Source organism: Rhinopithecus bieti, unplaced genomic scaffold (genome assembly GCF_001698545.2).
Source record: "Rhinopithecus bieti isolate Rb0 unplaced genomic scaffold, ASM169854v2 scaffold_20579, whole genome shotgun sequence".
In the NCBI taxonomy this organism is placed as follows: domain Eukaryota; kingdom Metazoa; phylum Chordata; class Mammalia; order Primates; family Cercopithecidae; genus Rhinopithecus; species Rhinopithecus bieti.
This window is the reverse complement of record NW_016810413.1, coordinates 605191-617941: the sequence shown is the minus strand read 5'-3', so window position 1 is coordinate 617941 and position 12751 is coordinate 605191. Positions and strand designations below refer to the sequence as shown.

Genomic DNA, 12751 nt, shown 5'->3' with positions numbered 1-12751 from the left:
TCTGTTTTGGTACCAGTACCATGCTGTTTTGGTTACTGTAGCCTTGTAGTATAGTTTGAAGTCAGGTAGTATGATGCCTCCATCTTTTTTCTTTTGGCTTAGGATTGTCTTGGCAACGTGGGCTCTTTTTTGGTTCCACATGAACTTTAAAGTAGTTTTTTCCAATTTTGTGAAGAAAGTCATTGGTAACTTAATGGGGATGGCATTGAATCTATAAATTACCTTGGGCAGTATGGCCATTTTCACGATATTGATTCTTCCTATCCATGAGCATGGAATGTTCTTCCATTTGTTTGTGTCCTCTTTTATTTCACTGAGCAGTGGTTTGTAGTTCTCCTTGAAGAGGTCCTTCACATCCCCAGCCTCACTGCCATCTTGCAGTTAGATCTCAGACTGCTGTGCTAGTGATGAGGGAGGCTCCGTGGGTGTGGGACCCTCTGAGTCAGGCACAGGATATCATCTCCTAGTGTGACGTTTGCTAAGACCCTTGGTAAAGTGCAGTATTAGGGTGGGAGTGACCCGATTTTCCAGGTATTGTGTGTCACGGTTTCCCTCGGCTAGGAAAGGGAATTCTCTTCCCCTTTGTGCTTCCCAGGTGAGGTGATGCCATGCCCTGCTTAGGCTCTCGCTCGGTGGGCTGCACCCACTGTCCTGCAGCCACTGTCCAACACACCCCAGTGAGATGAACCCGGTACCTCAGTTGGAAATGTAGAAATTACCCGTCTTCTGTGTCACTCACGCTGGGAGCTGGAGGCTGGAGCTGTTCCTATTCGGCCATCTTGGAACCGCCCCCCATGCATATCTTTAAGAAAGACCCTGGGCTGAAGGGGCACAATCAAAATGTGTTTGTGAGTTGTGGGTGGAGGAGACTGAAACTAGGTGGTATAAGAAATGGATCAAGAAACTGAGTGTTTCATTTGGAATAAAGAAGAATAGAGTCCTTTTGGTTAAAGGACTACATTGTGGCAAGAAGAGTAGCTTGGCTTGCTTTAGCTCTGGAGGCAGAACCAGGATACATAAACCAAAGTTCCTGGGAGCTGGATTTCAGCTCACAACAAGGAAGCACTTTGGGACACTCACAGGTATATAACAAGTGAGCAGGTGATGATGGAAAATACTGAGTGCCTGATACTCTGGGTGATGGATGAGATGACTACTGCACCACCTTCTGAAGCTCTTATTTGATTTTCTCTCTGTGGCTTTGACTTTCTCTTAGGACTTAGAATCCTTGGGAATATGAACCTGAATCATACACCCCACTTTCCAATCCCTTGTCTAAAGAATTGTCTATGCCCTACAAGGAAAAATATCACTAAGAAAATGTTTCAGTGATTTTTACTGAAAATAGGAGAAAAAAGATCAAGGAGGCTTATTGCTAAATTAGGTTATCTTGTTGTCAATTTGTCTTTTTTTAGCCATCAGATAGCTTTACTGCAGCTGGCTGAACTGAGTTTAGTGTCTTCAAATGTGGGTGACTAGGGCAATAAAAGGAAACGTTTTGTTTTTTGAAAGACCACATAAAATACCCAACAGGATTTTTTCCCCTAATCTGGCCATGTGAGCACAACCTGGCTGTTCTGCAACTGAGCACTATTAACATCTATTTATAGCCACTATTTTCATAGATGAATCACATTTACCGTAAGTCAGTTAATATTAAAGGGGCCAACCAGCTCTGCTGAGAACCCCATAATCTTAATACATCTCTTTCCATTCTCCTCTCAGGGAACTAAATCTCAGCTTAAAGGTTCTGTGTAAAGATAGGGGGAAATGCAAGTGCAAATGTAAAGACAGCAGACAGTCTGCCCTCTAAACTCAGCAAAGTATGCGGTGTTAAATATATTCAAACTTAAAGCTTTGGATCACTCCCAGCTTTGTTCCTTAGCCATGAGTGTCCTACAGTTAGCACAGACTCACTCCGTGTTATGCAGTCTTCTTGCCATCAAAACAAACAATTTATGTCTAAAATTTCCCCCTACACCAAGTTTAAGTGACACTGCCTTAATAAAATGTTACATGCTTAAAAACAGAACTAATGATGGTTAATGGTGCTGTCAATTAAAAAAAAAAAGTAGTGTAGTGCATACTCAGTTCATTTCATGCATGTGAGGGTGTCTGTGAGAGGGCTGGGGGTGAGGGCTAGCAGATCAGCGTATTTATGATCAAAAGTTTACAAAATTCAGTGAAATTAAATGGAGATTTCCAGTAAGTTATGTGGATCTAACATTTCTTCCCCACCCAGCATGAGTGTGCATGTGCACTCACACACACACACTTCCTGAGCTTTTCATAGCCACCAGTGCTGCCCTGAAATTGATATTAATTTATTTGTCTTTGCTATCTCTTATGAGAGTCTCCACGCGTAATTCACCTTTACCAACCCTCTTCCTACAGGTTTTTTTTTTTTTTTTCATTTACTTCAGGCTAAAATTCTTTAAGATAAATAAATGAACTGAAGCGCTTAAAACAGTGCCTGGCATGTGGTAAGAGGTCTATACACAGCTACTTCAGTAGGTTCTCAGTACCCTTTTTCTAAATTTCTAGCCAGTGGTTCACAAATGAATCATCTTTACCATGAGGCAGCTCCTATTCAGAGCCAACCAGCTCTGCTGAGGACTGCACGATTCAATCACTCAATAAATCCCTGCTGAGGTCCAACTCTGTAGGACATGGGGATACAGACATGAACAATAGGGGCCCTGTGCTCACCAAATATTAATAATAAACCCATTAGCAAGTACCATTATCTCCATTTTACATTTAAAGGCTCACAGACGCCCAATGTTGGAGCTGTGATTTAAGACCAGTTTTATTTGATTCCACAATCTCATAGTCTTTCTATTAAGACGTGTCTCCTGCCACTTCAAGATGATAGCAGTGGTTGAGAAAAGCACATGAAAATTTAAAAATAACTACGAATTCAAATATATAGGTTTTGCACATAAACAATATATGAAAACAGAGTAACTTTACTGAATAGACTCAAAGGCTAGGGGTTTGTGAATTTACATTACTCACATTTTTGTGCAATTCTGGATACTCAGAATTCAACAAATTGGAGATTGGTCCAGATATGAAAATAAGGTAGGCCGAGCACGGTGGCTCATACCTGTAATCCCAGCACTTTGGGAGGCTGAGGTGGGTGGATCACCTGTGGTCAGGAGTTCGAGACCAGCCTAGCCAACATGGTGAAACCCCATCTCTACTAAAAATACAAAAAAATTAGCCGCATGGTGGCAGGTGCCTGTAATCCCAGCTACTTGTGAGGCTGAGGCAGGAAAATTGCTTGAACCCTGGAAGCAGAGGTTGCAGTGAGCAGAGATCACGCCACTGCACTACAGCCTGGGTAACAAGAGCAAAACTCTGTCTAAGAAAGAAAGAAAGAAAGAAAGAAAGAAAAGACAGAAAAGAAAGAAAAAGAAAAGAAAAGAAAAGAAAAGAAAGAAAGAAAGAAAGAAAGAAAGAAAGAAAGAAAGAAAGAAAGAAAGAAAGAAAGAAAGAAAAATTAAGCTAGTTAAAACAAAATTGTCTAGCACAATACTTGACATAGTAGGGGCTTCATTTCATAAATGTTGAATAAATTAATGTTAAACCAGGATTTTTCCTTTACTATGTATACCTTTTTATAAGAGCTAAGTAGATGCAGCATAGTGATTTAGTAGGCTCTGAAGCCAGACTGCCTAAATTACGGCCTGACTCTGACTCTGCCACTTTTTAGCAGTATGACCTTTGGCAAGTTATTTAAAAAGGCTTCAAGCGGGCCGAGCGCAGGTGGCTCATGCTTGTAATCCCAGCACACTGGGAGGCCGAGGCAGGCGGATCATGAGGTCGAGATCGAGACCATCCTGGCCAACACCGTGAAACCCCGCCTCTAGTAAAAATACAAAAATTAGCTGGGTGTGGTGGCGTGCTCCTGTAGTCCCAGCTACTCAGGAGGCTGAGGCAGGAGAATCCCTTGAACCTGGGAGGCGGAGGTTGCAGTGACATGAGATCGTACCACTGCATTCCAGCCTAGGCGACAGTGTGGGATCTGTCCCCCCCTCCAAAAAAAAGAAAGGCTTCAAGCTTCAATTTCTTCCTCTGCAAAATGAGGTAATAACAAATGTTTTTGAGAGGATTAAATGAGTTAATCAAAGGAAGGCATTTAGGATGGGCTTGTATATGATCAGGAATGAATACATGCTAGCTATCATTATTATTATTATTTTCTTTCTCTAAATTGGAGTAGTTTTGCTTGGCTACCTCAATATCATATTAAATGACCAAGACCAAAAATGATTTCTTTTATTGAGGCTTTTCACTTACTTGATACAAGCAAAAATATCCTCTAGTCACATCTACAATTCTAAAACAAAATGAGTAGGAAAATGAAGACTAAAAGTATGTCTAAATAGCACCTAACTATGTAGAGTAATTTTAATATACAACATTAATAAAGAATGATTTTAAAATCTAACTTTTATAATAAGGGATTGGCTGGGGGGGCTGCTGGAGGAAGGTAATGAGTAGAATAGACCTCTATTTACATTTGGCCATTTTCTGTAAATAAATTAAGTAAATAATTACAAACTCTCTTCTAGTCCTCTTGCATGGACACATCCTTACCAAGATCCACCATGATTTCAACTAACTTAAGCCCAAGTAAAACTGACTAAAGGAACTACATAGGAAAACAAAGCAGGATCTACTTCTTACTGCCAACTGCACTGTATTTGTATCCATGGATACAAGACAACAGAGAATCCCAGAATTCTAAAGCGGGAAATCCCGGGACTTCAAAGATCTTCTAGTTTCAGGTCCTAACCCTGCTGTCAGGGGAATCCATTAGCGGGTGAGGAACAGGGTAGAGGTCAAGGGAAACAATCCTTGGTCCTTGTTCCAGCCTGAATGACCTCATGGGGCCAACCTATCCCAATATTCTCATTTTATAAGCAACAACACAGACCCTGGCTAATTAAAGGCAGAGCTGGGATCAGAGGCTGGGTTTCCTGATTCCCAGGCTACACTCCTGAAGGTCATCATTCTATGGTTATGACAGTCACAGATAACAACACATTAGGCTGCGTTAAACTGACAACTAAGCAGGTTTTCTTCCCTTGCAAACTCACCAGGTACTATGTCAGCACTTTATAAAGAATAAAGCATCATTATTTGGTATACACAAAAGCAACTTTCCTTTTTTTTTTTTTTTGGTACCCTGAAAATCCCAAACCACTGTTGCTATTACAAAATGTTTCTTTACACTAGTATGCACCCCTGGGCCAAGCACAGATGCATTAAAAATTTGCCAAGAGAAACAATGAAGTCACTGATAATACAAAGCATGAGAGTATCATGAAATTCATGTCTTTGTTTGCTTCCTCTAGATACTTAATTACTTCTCATTACTGATCATTTTGTGGTTACTGGCAGAGGGGCAAGGAAACTCCACCACTGTAAACATGAAGAGACATATGCTCCTCAGTAGACCAGAAGTCTGCACATGATGGGTCTGTTCACAAATCCAGTGTGAGCACCACTTCATTAATCAGTGAGAATGTTGACGCTACTATCCCCAGCCTCCAAAGAGAATTGGTGGTCTCAGTAAAACTCTAATCTCTTTAAAAGAATAACAAACACAGTATAAAAATGTTTCAGGTCATTCCTTTTTTTACTACTTATGAATATCATCACTGGCAAATGATCTATGCTCTCCTGTCAGATTTCATCTAACCCACTTTAAGAGTGAGATGAGGAAGCTAAAATGTATACAGAGCTCCATTCAGTCTTCTGTTGTAGCTCAGGGCTGCCTTAAGCTAAAAGGGCACTACTTATGAACAATGTTTAGCAAATTACCCTGCTAAATAAAAGCTTACATTATCTTGGTATTCTGGAAGGGATATCCTAGATTAAGGTGATGAGGGCAGAGAAATTTTCATTGATTAGCAGCAGGATACAAGTTGATTCTTATCAGTAGGCTATTGTTCCACACAGGACTGTGTGGGCAAGAGGAAAGCATAGGAATTCATCATGTAAAATGAAAAAACAAAATCAAACCCTATGTACTTCCAGGAAATGAAAAGAAGTAAAGAACCAAATATATTTCACTCCTCTTTTAAACTAGACTTTTATTAGATTTTCACAGAAATCTGAATCTGTGGGTGTGGCGAACTTTTTCAAAGATGGCTGCGGTTAATTCCTTCCATTCCTTTGCAATGTGGCCTTTTATCTTCTTCCATGTAGAGGTGGAATCTATTTCCTCAATCTCGAATCTGGGCTGACATTGTGACATCTTTCACAAATGAGACGTTGGAGTTTCAACTCTCATGTTCTTGGAATGCTGCCCTGAGACCACCATGTGGGGAAGATGAGAGTCCACATACGGCTGAGATGAGAGGACCCAGCTGAGGCTCTCCTAGTCCAACTAACCAACAGTCAGATACGTGGGAGCCCATCTTAGACCATCCACGCCCAGAATCTCTGTAAGAAAGCTGAAGCTGTGGAGTAACCCACAGAATTCTGAGCCATTGTTATTTAGCCTCCATCCAAGTTTTGGGGTTGTTTGTTAAACACTAACATGTACCTGAGACAGTTGGGCACAAAGTAAAAGGAGCAAGCCAGTCACCCTAACGCATGCCCTTTATGTGTGGAGCACCAGGTCAGATACACCATGGGAGACGTGAATGAAGAATACATTTGTCTTAAAAATATAAGACAAAGGACATAGATGACCCTATCATTCATGTGTGAACATATCTATAAATAAAGCAGAATGTAATATTTACCTATATAAAATATATTTATGTAACAACCTTCCATTATTTCTATAGCCCAGAGTAAGGATATTCCTAGGTGTTCAAGAAAAAAATACAATGGGGGTGGGGAAAGATCATTAGAAATCCTATTTATGTATAAATTTTCATTTTTTTCTTTTTTTGAATGCTTTTATAGAGCACATAATATACTGTGGTAGTACATTAATATTTTTATAAATAAATAAATATACACACAATGAGGTTTCTCCCAATCTTATCTCTTACACATCCCCAACCTCCCATTCCTACACAAAAATATCCCTTCTATGCCTTTGCTTTTCTCCAATAAATGAGCCCTTCCCTGGCTACCTAGGGAAGAGCCAGTGACAACTACTGTCACACATCATTGTTAATCTATACGGTATTTGTAAGGAGTCTCTTCAGTAAGGCTATAGGCATTTTTTGGACAAGGTGTTTATACCCGTGTATATATGCATTTGTCTTAGGCAATACAGCATAATGGCATTACGGCATGATTTTTAAGAGTGTGAGTCCCTGAGCCAGGTTTCCTAGACTCACATCCCAGTTTTGCCACTTACTAGCTGTGCAGCCTTCAGTAAGTTTCCCATGCTTCCATTTGTTCACTGTAAAATGGAGATAGTAATATTCCTTACCTCACAGTGTTGTTGTGAGACTTGAATGAGCTAATACATAGAAAATGCTGAGAAGAATGCTTAGCACACATAGTAAGTGCTCCCTTACTTCCAGATCAGGTCTTTGGACCTAAAGAGGGTCAATGTCTTTTTTTTTTTTTTTTTTGAGACAGAGTCTTACTCTGTCACCCAGGCTGGAGTGCAGGGCGTGATCCTGGCTCAATGCAACCTCCGCCTCCTGCATTGAAGTGATTCCTGGGCCTCAGCCTCCTGAGTAGCTGGGATTACAGGCGTGTGCCACCACACCCAGCTAATTTTTTGTATTTTTAGTAGAGATGGGGTTTCGCCATGTTGACCAGGCTGGTCTTGAACTCCTGACCTCGGGTAATCCGCCCGCCTCGGCCTCCCAAAATGCTGGGATTACAGGCATGAGCCATTGTGCCTGGCAATGGGTCAATGTATTAATTAAGTTCCACAGCTGATTTGTGACAGAATTCTTATGACCTAACACAAGGGGAAAAAATGTGCAAGAATGTTTGAAATAGCATTTTTTCAAATACTGAAAAAAAAAAAGTATTGAAAAACAGTAAAATGAACAAGTAAATGATGTACTATATAATGAAATACTCTTACAGCAATCAAAATACATAAACTACAGTAAAATGGAACAAGGAAGAATCTCAAAATATAATCTAGGATGAAAAGCAAGTTTTAGAAAGATACATTCAATATGCTGTTTACATAAGGCTTGAAAACATGCAATACTATACACTGTTCAGCAATATATACACATGTTTTTAAAAAGTATGAAACATGCAGGGGGATGATAAATACCAAGTTCGAGAGTACATGGTTACTTCTGGAGTGGGAAGGGAGGAGAATGGGTTTCAGAAGAGATACATACGTTATAATACATCTATAATACAGTACTTAAAAACTGTTTTCTAATATATAGTAAATTACTAAAATTTTGTAAATTTGTGTGGTAGCACGTAGCAGTTCGTTATAGTTTCTACACTTTTCTGGACACTTGAGTTTTCAGATTTTAAAGAAATACTACAAACTAAAAGGAAGGTACTGGCGATGATGAAAGTTTCATGATTTGTAGGGACAAACAGTAAAATTAATAATCTGCTTATATGCCACTGGAGTCAATTACAAGTTCAACTGATATTTTCTCTTCTAGTTAGAAGCCTCAACAGTGGAAGAATTTTTCTTCCTATTATAAGTTCATTTGGATGATTATATAATCAGATGCGGAGCTAATGTATCCTTTAAATATTAATTTATTTTATATTGTTTCCAGAATGGCCAACTACATTAGGTAACAGTGTCTCTGCTTTGAAGATGAGGGTCCTAAATATAAGCCCTTAGCTTACCCAAGGATAGATCTAGAATTTTAGAAGAATGTCAGGAATACAGGAATACGGCCAGGGACCAAGCCTTCATTCCTTTAATACTAGACTTGGCCTTCAAAACAAAGTAACGCAGTAATTCTGTAGCAGTAATCCTGCCATTTCTGTCCTAATGCACTTTTAAAGGCTAACAAATTTTAAAAACAAAACAAAAAACCCCATAAAAACCCCCAACAATTTTTAAAGGAAATACTATAAAGTAAATCTGAAGAAAGTCAGAAGAATTAGCAAAGTCACCATTTTACAATATTATAATTATGTTAAGTACATCTTAAGCAAGCACTTAGGCCATGGTTGGAGGTCTGACCTGGGTTCCGGAGGTGGAATGCTTGGGCGATGAAGTTCAAACACAGCCTGTTTACCCATGGACATAAGTGGCCTTAATCAAAGCAGAACACATTTTTTTAAATGTTTGCTTTAAAAGCAGAAGTGTAAATAAGACTGTGATTTATGAATCTGCTAATACCCTTCTCTGCTGTAGACATCAAAAAGATTGAGTTTGGGGCTGTGGTAAATATAACAAGAATGCAGACTTGTTAAAGCAGTAATAGGTACTCTTATTAAAACTCCATTTCCATTAAGCGTGACAAATTGTCTTCCCTCCTTCCAGGCTTTACAGAATGCGTTCCAGAGGCAGTGATACCGAGGGCTCAACCCAAAAGAAATTTCCAAGACATTCTAAAGGCCACAGTTTCCAAGGGCCTAAAAACATGAAGCACAGACAGCAAGACAAAGACCCCCCCAGTGAGTCGGATGTAATAGTTCCATGTCCCAAGGCAGAGAAGCCACACAGTGGTAATGGCCACCAAGCAGAAGACCTATCAAGAGATGACCTGTTATTTCTCCTCAGCATTCTGGAGGGAGAACTGCAGGTCAGCTGGGTTGGAGTTATCCCCATCATGCTTCAAACAGAAGGTTGCTTGTGAATTTGGTGTTCCTGCTGCCTCAGAAATAGATATCTGTGGTTCATCTGTGGTTCATACGTGTGTGTACATGAAAGCAAAGCATAAGTACATATACAAAGAATTCTCCTCTGCCAACTCAAAGTGAAATTAATCCCATCTAAAGGGGCTGTCACGATGACATGTGATTGGCGTACAGGTTGTGAAAGGTCACGCCCTCTGCCCATGTTGGTCATGAGCTTCAGTGCACCTGCATGCATCAACAGCAATAATGCCAGATGACTTCGGGATTGGTTTAAACAATAGGTGCTTTCATACCCCAAGTGAACTGGCTCCTAGACTTGTCCTGGCATTATTAACCTACATGAAAATCTAGAAACAGCTGATACACATATAGGAGAATTTTATTTCCTACCCCCTGAAAATCCAAATGCTAGTACATTGATGGATATCATGATAGCTGCATCAAACACAATAAAAAAATGTAGTCCTCCAATGTTGTATAGTAATCACTTTTTAAAACATTGTGTTATTAGACTACAAGAAGGATGAAGGGATATAGTTTTGATACTTTTTACAGAAGTGTCAAAATGAAATATGATTCATTTATATTTGAAAGAGAAGAGAAAGCACTGCCAGCTATCACAAAAATCACTTGCTGAGACCGCTAGTAGAGACAGCAGGCTTTCTGAAACACTTTTTGTTCCTACAGGCTCGAGATGAGGTCATAGGCATTTTAAAGGCTGAAAAAATGGACCTGGCTTTGCTGGAAGCTCAGTATGGGTTTGTCACTCCAAAAAAGGTGTTAGAGGCTCTCCAGAGAGATGCTTTTCAAGCGAAATCTGCCCCTTGGCAGGAGGACATCTATGAGAAACCAATGAATGAGGTATGTACCACATCAGGGGTGTGTACCTGGGAGGCAGCCAAGCACTAGCCCTGCAGATGAGCACGATCTGTAACTCCTCTTTGATTCCTTACAGTTTTACTTTCTAACGCACTTAAAGCCTACACAAAATAGATAAATACAACAAGTTCAACAGGAAAGTTAAAAAGAATGAATCATAGACAGGATGCATCCACTAGGTTTGTTTCTTGAATTCAACAAAAATCTACCAAATGCCAGAGAATGCTCCCCCGCTCACGTGCATGTGCAGACACACACACACAAAACCACACAACATGCACACACATACATGTGCACACACAAACAGACACACACACCCTCTGGGAACTTGCAGGGTACCCAGGCTGTAATGAAAAACAGATAAAGTTCAACCATAGAGGTTAATTTTTTGAAAACGCTGAGGTATTATGTCATAGAAATTTTGAACATGAATGGAAATAATCTGAAGAACTGTCCAAGAAATAGAGGTTTTAAAAACATATATTTTAGATGAGTGCATACCTTCTTTTTCCTTCAAAGTTTAATGACAGCAAAGACCTTTCCCCCACCAAGTGTGCCTAGCAATTACAACCGCAAAGGTGGGCAGTCCCAACAGGGCCACCACTGGGGAAAAGGCAGTACTGCTTGCTCTTTTACTTGCTGACATTTCTGAAACCCTTTGGAATTATTATTTTATTCTTCTATTTTCCTCTGAGAACTTCATGGAAAATTTCATAATTTTTCATTTTTATAGAAAAGAAACAACTAGGAACATGAGTTGAGGCTGGAAAGTGAAAGCAAGTTTCAGACAAATTTCCCTCAAATAAACTCTGGCAACCTACCTCAGGACTGACCTCTAATGTCCTTGCTATTCTTGTCTTTGGTGTCTCATGAGAGAAGAGACTACTGTCTTGCCAAATAGTGAAGGAGTTTGGTCATATGGATCTGCTTCTCTAAGGGGTGAGGATGAGACCACCCAAAGTCTGTTGACTTGCACTTTAATCCAAATTTTAAACAAAAGGAACCAGAGCTGCATTCAAGTGAATACTGTTAAAACTGTAAACTGGCTCCCAACATATTAACTATGAAACAGTGTCAGGCACAAATTCCCCAGCCCCTGTGAGCTCAAATGCAAATTAATGATCTCTGAATATAACCCTAACAAAACTCTACAAATGGCATAACCCCTCAACACTTAAGTGTGAAATGAAACAGTTTGATTCCAAACTTATGTTGAAATCAGTGGAAAAAACTTTAATTACAAAATAATTCTATTGTGCACATGCAAAACTGGAAATATCCCCTTTCTCCAAATGCTTGCAATCCTAGCTCTGTAATGTGCCCCTGAAAATGACCCATAATCTGGCCCTGCTTTACAAGTCCAACCTTTTTTGATTACTCCTCCAACAGACAGCCCTATACACATACACCTCTCACATTCCCACCTCCATAATTTGTCAATTTTCCTCTCTTTCCTCTACTTCTCCCTTATGGATTTCTCTCTCCTCAGCTACCAGTTTATGCAATTCCTTGAAGCCAAAATAACTCCATACACACAACTCAGTTGTCTATCCTTTTTCTCAGTCTAGGAAGTACTAGGTGAGAGGGGAATGCCTACAAAATAAACAGTAAAGGGGAATTCTGCCTAGGATTTTCCTAGATAGAGCTGAAGAAAAAAAAGGGAGAGAGGGCAGTGCTCCCGCTGAGACCAGCTGTGACTGTACCCTAATTACATCAGAATAAGCACCTTGCATGCTAAAGTTATTCTTCTTTTGCATTCCCCCATCTTGAAGTGTTAACAGCCCCTTCTCCGTTTTATTTTCCTCATGTTCTTTTGAAAATCTAAAAAATCTCAATCATGTCTAGGGTAAACTAGAGGTGATTTATCTAATTCTTAAGGCAAAATAATTTAGAAGAACAAACTGCTCTTAGTTACATGACACGACAGGAACACTGACCTAAGATGAAAAACTGGTGGAAGCCTGTGAGCTGGAACCTGGCTGGGGCTGGGGCTGGGAGCAGAGGTGTGGTCAAGAGGGAGGGAAGAGTCAAGGACTCAGTCCACAAGAGTTTCGACTTCCTATTCCTTTCCAGCCTAGGGTTCTATAACAGAACTTACCTTAAAAAGAAATTAATAGCCTAAGATATTCTTAGTTCTTCCAAA

The 12751-nt window shown here is 39.9% G+C and overlaps 2 protein-coding genes across 3 annotated transcripts in view; one reads left to right on the top strand and one right to left on the bottom strand.

Annotated features, from left to right (window-relative positions):
• CMSS1 (cms1 ribosomal small subunit homolog) overlaps nt 1–12751 on the bottom strand; it is a 384490-nt gene that overhangs the window by 253703 nt on the left and 118036 nt on the right. The gene's annotated exons all lie outside the window — the stretch shown is intronic.
• Nucleotides 1–12751, top strand: part of FILIP1L (filamin A interacting protein 1 like) — a 279663-nt gene that overhangs the window by 180638 nt on the left and 86274 nt on the right. Inside the window, exons 2-3 of the mRNA XM_017891884.1 lie at nt 9413–9674; nt 10417–10590. Of these exons, the coding sequence (XP_017747373.1) occupies nt 9423–9674; nt 10417–10590 (426 nt within the window). The 5' untranslated portion in view covers nt 9413–9422. The remainder of the gene's footprint in view (nt 1–9412; nt 9675–10416; nt 10591–12751) is intronic.